The sequence below is a fragment of the Montipora foliosa genome, chromosome 5 (assembly GCF_036669935.1).
Source record: "Montipora foliosa isolate CH-2021 chromosome 5, ASM3666993v2, whole genome shotgun sequence".
Taxonomy (NCBI): Eukaryota; Metazoa; Cnidaria; class Anthozoa; order Scleractinia; family Acroporidae; genus Montipora; species Montipora foliosa.
The window spans coordinates 30,974,419-30,984,418 of record NC_090873.1 but is presented as its reverse complement, the minus strand read 5'-3'; the positions used below and the strand labels follow the sequence as shown (position 1 = coordinate 30,984,418).

The window sequence follows — 10,000 nt, the reverse complement described above, 5'->3', positions numbered from 1 at the left end:
TAACATATAAATCTAAAAGTAAATAAAATGGTCCTTTTTGTTGGCGACTACTGTTGCCTCTTTCTCAAATGAAAAATTGTCAATAGTCTTAACATGTTTACGTAAAATTTGTTTAAAAGAATAAAAACTTTCAGGTACTTTAACTAATCTATTTACAAAATTCCAAATAACAGGACCTCTGTATCGTAGGGAGTTCCTGCCGGTCTCTGATCTAAATCTAATGACATTAAATTGGTTAGGAACACGAGAAGATCTAGAAGAAACTCTTTTAGAAAACAGTTCACATATCGATTGGGTCGTTGTTCCAAAATATACTTTGTGCAAGAGAAACAGTACAGATTTTTTATAGAAGTAAGAGATGGGCAGCCAGTCGGATTTCATGAGACATGTGTCATCTGCCATCGTTGAGTCGAGGTTATTCACAATACGAGCTGCTCTTGCATGAATATGGTTTAGAGAGTTCAGTGCGGAAGGAAAACAATTTCCCCATACCGAAATTCCATACGTTACACTGGGGATAATTGTTTTAAAGTATATTTCCTCGAGAACCTTCTTCGGAAGGATTCTCATTCTCTTCAACGCTCCAACCTTCTGCGTAAAAGATTTCTTCACTGAGTCAATGTGCACAGACCATGTCAGCTTATTGTCAATTTTAACTCCAAGGCAAGTGGTGTAATTAACCAGGTCGATATGGCCAGTGTTAAAGTGGAGGGGAGGTATAGGCCCAACAAAAGAGGTTTTACTTAGTATCATTGCTTCAGTTTTAATTGGGTGGATGGTTAGCTGATTCTTAATGCTCCACAGGAGAACTTGCTCCAATGTTTTATTTAGTGACAACATAACCTGGTCAACATTTGGTCCAATACAGTAGACTGTAGTGTCATCTGTATACATGTATAGATCTCCCGAGTCGATGTGGTCAGGGAGATCATTAACATATATGGTGTAGAGCCGGGGGCCAAGAAGCGAGCCTTGAGGGACTCCATATCGTACATAGTCAGTGACAGACCTGCAATTATTAACTTCAGCAAATTGACATCTATCAGTAAGATAGCTCATTAGCCATTCATGAAGAGATCCTGATATTCCAATGGCGTGTAATTTATGCGATAAAATATAATGGGGGACAGTGTCAAAAGCTTTCTGGAAATCTATAAAGACTGCTCCAACTGTCAGACCATTGTCAATTGCTGTCTTCCATCCTTCAGTCATAGAGGTAAGCATTCCTTCAGTCGATAGTCCCTTGCTAAACCCCCACTGTTTACAGCTTTTTATGCCACAGCTGTTCAGATGGGTATCAATTATGTTGCAGATCTGGCTTTCGAGCAGCTTGCTGGGGATACTTAAAAGTGATATTGGCCTATAATTTGAAACATCTGCTGGGTTTCCTTTTTTAAAGATTGCATTAACTTTTGCAATCTTCCATGTGTTAGGGAAGCTGGACTGAGTCATGCTGCTCTTGAAAACAGTTACAATGCCCTCTAAGGCGGATGTTCCTGCAATAGCTAAGCTACGAGAAGAGATGCCATCAGGACCAGATGCTTTGTTAATTTTAATTGTCTTGATATCAGTTTTGAGTTTGTTGATGTTGACCTCCAAGACCTGCACAGTGGGGGTAACTCTGTACATGAATTGATGGGGTTCATCAGCTTCGGGGAATTTTTCAGCTAGTTCCTTGCCAATATTTATGAAGTAAGAGTTAATCAGTTCAGCTTTCTCGTAGTCATTTGTGATTTCCTTATTGTTAGCATCTCTGAGGGGGCCAATATGTTTATTCTTAGGTTTTCCAGTGGCCTCGTTCACAGTTTTCCAGAAAGATTTTGAGTCCTTGGTCTCTCTAAATTTTTTTTTCCAATATTGAGCTTCAGCACGTCGTAGCATCTTAGATACTTTGTTCCTAGAGGATTTGTAATCAACCCAGAGTTTATTAGTAGCGGGTGTGCCATCACAGGCTTTCAAAAGTTTATATCTCTTATTCATCTCTTTCCGGATCTCACTGTTCATCCAAGGTAGTGAATTTTTTCTAACCTTGGCTTTACGTAAGGGAATGTGACTGCTTGCAATAACATTATACATGCAATTCCAAGCCCAAGTGATGTCATCCAGGTCCTCAAAGGTGGAACAGACCCACCAAGGAGCACTTTCCAGGTCATGTTTGAAGTCTTTCGGGTTTTCCAACACATTCTTGAAATTGTGGACATATTTAATAAAAGGCTTTGGATTCCTGATCTTCAGCTTGTAGATAACGTAGATGAATTTGTGATCAGCTATGCAATACTCAATCACATCAGACTTTGAGACCTTTGAGGTATTGATAGTCAAAATCAGATCGATCAAAGTGTTAGAATGTGCTGAGGTTCTTGTGGGTGCTTTTATGATGTTACAAAAGTTATAAGATTGTAAGATGCGTTTGAATTTCGCACCATTTCCATTAGTAGCAAGCTGATCTGAATTGAAGTCACCAGCGATCAAACATTCCTGCGAGACATCCAAATTGTACTCAATACTTGGTTGAATTCATCAAAGAAAGATGTAACGTCAGGAGGTCTATATACACAACCCACAAGTAATCTTTGCGAGTGAGCTTTCAATTCAATCCAGAGAGCTTCAATGCCGTCGTTGTCATATTTGGATATATGTACACAGTCTAGGCTAATGTTAAAGTAAATAGCGACTCCGCCTCCTACTTTGTGTGACCTATCTCTTCTCAGAATTCGGTATCCATCGATGTTTACTTCGTTATCGCTTATATCTTGTGTCAGATGCGTTTCAGAAATGGTTAGGATATCCAGGTTATCCCTAAGGATTCTTGAAGTAAAAACAATCATCTATACAGAGGTGTAGACATCACCACATAACGAGCAATTGCAAGTAAAAGCTCGGCTTGAGAATGTCAGGAACAGCAAAAATAAACGCAAATATTCGTAACGAGAAATACGCTTGGCAGCCATATTGGGCGCTCACAAATGCATAACATTTGCTTTACAACGGTTACTGTTAATACATTGCATCACGTAGTGTAAACCATTCGTTGCTTTAGAGTGCCGAGCAGTACATTCATAATTTATCTTTCTGAAACTGATGGAGAAAGCTTAGAGCTCTTCCTACTGAAATACCGTGGTGATGTGAAAAAACCAAACGGTATTATTATAGTAAAACGTCCTTATTTTTAGCATCGGTTTTCCTAACGTTGGCTTTTTCTAGTTTGTAGCTAAACAAACAAACAACAGCATGTTAAGGTGCAAAACCCAGCTGCCTTCGCGTCTAACATAGTCTAGATCTAGTGCCGGTTCTACGTCCCAACGCCATACTCGAAGGTTCTAGGTTAGGGCCGGTACTTCATAACACTTCACGACCTTCTTACCTCCAGTCTTTTCCTCTCCTGCTCTTGGTACGCTTTGGCGACCAATGCTCGGCTCCGATCCTCGTCAAAGTCTTTCAGCTGTCTAAGTAGCCCCAGGTATTGCTCCTTTTCCTTCAAAAGTTCCTAAAACGAATTAAGTGATATATGGTTTTATTCTTGACAAGCTTGCCGTTGTTTAATCAAAGATAGTTTTCCCGTTTTTTAAAGTTATCTCTAGCCAGCAGACATAAAACCCAAATTCAAACACACTAAGCTCACAGATTGGGTGGTCACAGGACCGTAATCTATACCTTTCGTAACCGATGGGAATTATTCACAGCGTCCGCTACCAGTTGAAGGTTAGGGTCAGGTTAAATCGGTTGGGTGTTCCTTGGTTTCTCAGCCAGCGGGGACTCCGCTGGAGAAAAGTTAGCTAGAGGAACAGATCCATCGGATACCCCTCGTGCAGGAAGATTTTGCCAGACAACTTGCAATGTTGGGAGATGGGAAAATGTTTTCATCCTCAGAGGTGCCTATTCCTCTTAGCAGGCGGTGCCTTAGTACTGGGAAAAGGTGGCACTGGGGACACATTCAACGCTGGTTTCCTTTCCGAAAATATCACCGTTTGATCTTAGACTGTGATTTTATAAGAGGTGTAAAATACTGGCTGGGAGTGGCATTTTTATATTCGTTATGCAGGAGTTCACTGAAAGCTTTCCTTGTATCTTGTAAGCCAATGTTGAACTTCCTTGTAATGTCCGCTAGGCCTTATGGGTATCGGGGCCATGCTTTCGGGCTTTTCGGAGTAAAGTTGAGTTCTTGTCTAGTTTAATCTGCGTGGTTCATGACCTTTCATCGGAGTTATTACAATCCTGAAGGTCTGTGGGTACTTTGCTCAAACGGTTTTAGCAAAAGGTCAAGCAGGAGATGGAAGGGAAAGCAGGATACCAGCGTTGAATTACTGAAGATCTTATGCGAAGAATCTAGTTAATCAAGGGCCCAACAGCTAAGAGGAACAGGCGGCTCCGGAGATGAGAATGCTGGGGTAAAAAAACGATTTGCTTGCAACTAGAAAAATTGTCCCAAATTCTTATTTGAAGGTTCCTGGCCATGATGGTCTCTTATGAATTCTGCTAAATTAGCTTGTTGTGGTCCATTGACTTAGCATGAATTATCAGGTACAAACCATCATTGGGATCGCTAATTACCATAGGCATTAGCAGTGCTACTAATAATCATGGGCCCAGACAAAACTGTCAAATATGACTTGACAGCCCTGTCAAACAACATTGAACATAGAGAAAAAGAAAAATCCACACCATCAACTTAGTAAAGCTTTGTTTTGAATGCCAAATCATTTCATAAAAAAACATACGGTCAAACATACAAAATACATAATTTGCAGGGATGTAACAGTGCCTTACTGCATGAAGCTCCACAAACACTTTGGCAATCACATCTTCCGCGCCTTTTGCAGACTTGTTGTACTCGTCTTTAATCCGCTGATAACCACCAATGATGTCATCAAAAGATACTTCGGCTGCACCTCTCCCCTGAAGTCTCTGAAACACAGGGTCCAGATGAAGTATTTTAAGCTGGTCAAGGAGATCTTTACAAAATTGTCTGGTTTTCACTTCATTGTCGGTCAGCCACGAGGTTAATTTCTTGTCTACAGATTCCTAGTTGAAATAAAAACAGGAAATGATTTTGACACACCATCAACTTTTTGGATGTACCACACACCTTCAAGTTTCATGATAATTAATTTCTCACTCTCGTTAAACTCCTCGTGAGCGACAATTGAAAGTTAGGTCCATTTTTAGACATCTTTCTTAAGAATCTCATAATTATGTAGATCTACTTAGTGTATAATAAATACGGCATTACTCAGTTATACACACAACTTATTAATCTTTCCCGGCAGTTCAAATATATGATCTTTCATATATTCACTTCTATTCTTCACCATCTACGGGTATATTACGAACTCACAAAGTGACCAGCTTCCAGTTGACCGTTATAGCTCAGTTGGTAAAGCAATGCACATCGCAGAGGTCATTGGTTCGAATCCGTTCAGGCCTGAATGTTTTTTCAGGCTAAAAAATTCACAAATGCTTAATTTGTGTGTATAACTGCGATTATCAATCATTTTGTTAGTGTTTTCTCTGTAAGAATTCTTGTTTAGTCTACAATCTATTAATTTGGTCTCTAAGGATAATGTATTTCAACCTGATCTGACCGGCTATTTGTTTACTTATGCGCTTGGTTTTTGGTTTCTTCCTCCATTAAATGTGTCTGCTGTCGTGGAACATCGTTGAAGGGTGCTTGATTAAACATAAAATTGCATAGAGGTATACTTAACTTTTGGATTGTTTCATTGAAAAAACAAAAACAAAAAACGGCTCTTTTAGGAGCCACCAAATGATCGTAAAAGTCATGACCAACATGCACGTGTTCGTATCAGAGATAGATCGCAAGGGGTTAATTCCCGATTTCGTGGCTTGTGCTGAGATGAACTGATGTCCATCAGTAAATTTCGGTGAGGTGCTCTTCTGTGATAATGAGAACTTTTCAGGAGGAAGTGAAAGGGTTGAAGTGTAGAAATACTCAACTTACGTTTGTTCTTCAATAACTTTCCTGAGAAAGTTTAATACAATAACTCTCAACCTTTGAACAAGAAATTGCGCTCTTCGTTCAAACATTGACTCGAATGTAATTCTGACTGTTCGCTAATGGAAGGCAAGTTTATTAAGTTGTCCAGAGTATATCGCTCAATTGATCTCGGTAATTTTGAGGTAATTTGTGAAATGAGAACTTTTGAGGAGGAAGTTAAAGCCCTCAAGCGTAGAGATACTCAATTTACATTTATCCTTCAGTAAGCTTTCTGAGCAAGTTGCAAACATTCAGTCTAAACCGTTTAACAAGAAATTGCGCTCGTGGTTTAAATATTGGCTTCAATGTAATTCACTGTACGCTAATAAAAGGCATGATTATTAAATTGTCCCGAGTATATCGCTCGAAATGAGTGTCTTAGCGGGCAGTCAGCAATTGACTGGAAGTATCTGGTTGACTGAATTCTCCCCCCTTCCGCTATCTGGATTTCTTCTCGGTAGTACCAAGTTCAACTCTTCGACCGCTAGCCAACTGGTCAGCTTGCTATCAGTTCTGGTTCTTGATATTTTCTTTTCTATTTGCAATGTTTGTTTATTTATTGACAGTGTCCCCAGTTGTGTTAAATACATTTGACACTATAAAAAAGACATCCAAACTATCATATGTAGATTATGATTTTACTTCAAAACTTCTTCCATTTGGGGATAGTGCATGCTTCCTACCGTGCCTTCATTCCCGGCTAGTTAGTTAGTTAGTTAGTTAGTTAGTTAGTTAGTTAGTTAGTTAGTAAGTAAGTAAGTAAGTAAGTAAGTAAGTAAGTAAGTAAGTAAGTAAGTAAGTAAGTAAGTAAACGGCCTACAGTACATGTGTCCGTAAATCGTAATTCAGTTTCGATTTGCTATTAATGTTCCTGTCAATCAATGTCAATAAGTCATAAAAAGTGAGTGGTAGACAGTCCGTAAAGCAACTGAATCAAGAAGCGCCACCAATCAAAAAGCGCAGATTTTCCCCAAGAGGGACAAAATTATAAATTTGCGCTTTTTAATTGGTTATTTTGATTTGATCAAATTCCAATGATGAACGACTTCTATCTTCATCGTCTGGCGACAACAAAAACCTGAGCGAAGCTTGAAAATCGAGCAGGATTTTTAGGTTGCAGAGCCGTGTAAATGCGATGATTTTTGGCGCGATGCTAACAAAATTATCGACTCAGGCGAGCGACCTTTGGAAGTGGGAGAAATTTGGCTAAATTCTGGAGGCACTCGGCAGTGAGGGGTCTTGGAAGTTGCACGCCTTGTCAATTTATATTGTATGTGACGACGCGTGGGATCTGAAGAGGAAATCAAAGCGTGCCAAAAACCCATCAAATCATTCACGACAACGCAGAAAATAGTAGGTAAGTGAACTTTATTTATTTGGCTGTCCATAAAATGAATTTTCGAAAAGAAACATGGAGATTTGAAGTTTTTATGGAACATTTTCCTCGATCAGTTGAATCGGCCGTTACAACTGTCTTAAAATGACGCGACGTCATGCGCTCTCGCATCCTTAGGGTTGTCTGCCTGTGATCAGGCGTAGATTTTTGAATGGCAGATAAAAGACAAGCTAGAAGAAAATACGGTGAGCAAAAAATCTCTCCTAATGGCAGGTCTTTAAAAGTTGAACTGACGAGTCAATTATGGAGTAAGAAGTGAAAACAAATTAACTTTCTATCAATCCCAGAAGCGTGGCTGGGAGTACAGTGCAAAAAATGTTTTCTTTATTTCGAAGACTCTTATCATTGTCTTATGCCTCACCTTAAGCTCTCTCGAAGCCATTTCAATTGTGTTTGTAGATATTCCAGCTAATTCCATTATAAACTGAGATTTACACTCTTTCAGAGCAGCGTCATGGCTTGTTCTTATCTCAGTATTGCTACATGGCAGTACATCGGATAACTGTGACGTCATGAGTTCATCATAAGTCTGCAAGGCAGCCTGTTTCACGTCAAAACACTTCGCTGAGACGAATGTGTCCCAGGCCCTCTGCACATTAGGAATAGCATCAGGGGTGTTAATCGCTTCAACGTAAAGCACAACCAAGGCAGCGAGACCTAAAATAGAATTAACACGTGTTATCTGATGTTTTTCTCATAGAACTAACATGTTCCCTTGGATCATCCCAAGAAAGAGTCTTTAATTTTGCAATAAGATGCCTGCGAAAACCGACACCGCTTCTCGTCTTACTCACTGCATATTTTGGAAATGATATCATGCTACTGTTGGCAATGCATGGTCCCGAACTGACGAACTGAGCTTCTCAACACGATAGAGGGAACGTATACTCCACCTTCTCCAGTCACGAATTCTCCATCATTAAAGCTGCCTTTAGGAGATAGGGTACGCTTCATCAAACTTTTGAACTTCTTTAAACCGTCCAGAAACAACTGGTTGACCTCACTTTTTTTCTGGTTTAGGCTTTTCATCGTTTCCTTATCAGTTGTGGGAGGAGGCAAAGAAAACGCTTCAAAACCAGCAAATAAGCGTAAGATACTTTCAGATACTTGTTGGCCCGGATGATCTTTGAAAACCTGCATAGAGTAAAAGAATAACGCGTTAGTAACTGTTCTTAGTCATTTTGTGAATAACTTGTAAACAATTACGTAACTGTTCTTAGTCATTTTCTGAATAACATGTAAACAATTACGTAACTGTGTCAAAAGTTGCAAATCACATAAAAAGTCCTGGACACTTGTAACGCATTGGATCAATGACAGAGACGAGCGTTCAGGATCAAAATGTTAAGTTAACGTTTGGCCCAAGTTCTTATCCCGGGAAGGGAAAGAAGGGAGGGGGGGACTCCCATATAAAAAGGACGAGGGTGCTCGTCGGAAATTTTAAAAAGAACCCCTAAGAAGTACCAAGATCCTGTCTTGTGGGCGTGAAATTTTTTCACCCCTAAGAGGTTTTAATCATGGGTTTTAATTAGACAAAATTAAAAATCATTTAATTGTCAAATGCCTCCTGTCACAATTTTTCGGCTCAATACCCTAAAAGGTACCTCTGTGGAGGAACCAAAACCGGTTTTTTAACCCCTTAAAGGTACGACGGCACCCCTGTCCTTTTTATATGCCCCCTCCCGGGGTTCTTAGTGCGCTCCCCAATAGACCTTTTTGCAGATACGGCGGCCATTTGGATTTCTATTGTTTCGAAACTTAAGACATTATGGGATGCTCAGGGAGCAAATTAATATGTATTTGCCCCCTGGGCATCCCATAATGGCTATTTGAAACAATAGAATTCAAAATGGCCGCTGTATCTGCAAAAAGGTCTATTCTGACTGATCGAAAGCAACAGATTGAGTTTACCTGCATTCATAGCAACATTGTACAAGTATATTGTTCTAATTACACAGCCATTTCATGGTAACTTCATCTGAAAGCATCGCTTCGAATACTGGTCAGAGGCCAAAAGACCTTCTTGCATCAATGGAAACCTTAAAACAATGGTTTTCTAAAGGGGTGCTATCATGACTTACGAATGCACAAGTTATGATTTCAAATTGAAAAGGTTCGGCAGACTTTTTTAGATTCTGTCCTTGCACCTTGGAAAAATGGAGAAAAACTAATCTCAATTTGCGACTCCGTCGGAAAAAAAAATATTAAAATTTGCTCTTCTTCAATCGTTCAATGATCATCTTTAATTCTTCCCCATGACAGTGCAATTGAAGCTGCCCATTGCATGAAATAAAATGTATTAATGATCATCCCGAATATGAAATGGGTTGAACTTACTGTAGACTGTTGTTATGTTTTCCTCGTTTTCTGTATTGCAAGTCACAACAAGTGTTAATTTGCACTCATCGTTGTAACGGCCAGATTTTGTTGGGCACGTTAGATCGGGAAGCAAATCGTGCGTTTGAATAGCGATTTGGTAAAAAATGAAGCAGCCATACAGATTTTCTCGCATTGGTCCCGATTTTTGGAATTTAAAAGTTATTCGCAAAACGTAAAATCAGAAACAGAAAAAAAAATGACGAAAGTAACTTATTTCTGCTGCCTTCATT

At 39.5% G+C, this 10,000-nt stretch overlaps 1 protein-coding gene across 3 annotated transcripts in view; it reads right to left on the bottom strand.

Annotated features, from left to right (window-relative positions):
* Positions 1–10,000, bottom strand: part of LOC138003945 (guanylate-binding protein 7-like) — a 45,842-nt gene that overhangs the window by 9,039 nt on the left and 26,803 nt on the right. For 2 of the 3 annotated variants that reach the window (XM_068850261.1, XM_068850262.1), the window contains exons 9-12: positions 8,285–8,525; positions 7,753–8,048; positions 4,768–5,022; positions 3,365–3,487 (exon numbers count right to left, since the gene is read on the bottom strand). In XM_068850261.1, coding sequence (XP_068706362.1) covers positions 3,365–3,487; positions 4,768–5,022; positions 7,753–8,048; positions 8,285–8,525 — 915 coding nt within the window. The remainder of the gene's footprint in view (positions 1–3,364; positions 3,488–4,767; positions 5,023–7,752; positions 8,049–8,284; positions 8,526–10,000) is intronic. The other variant, XM_068850263.1, reaches the window with a different exon arrangement.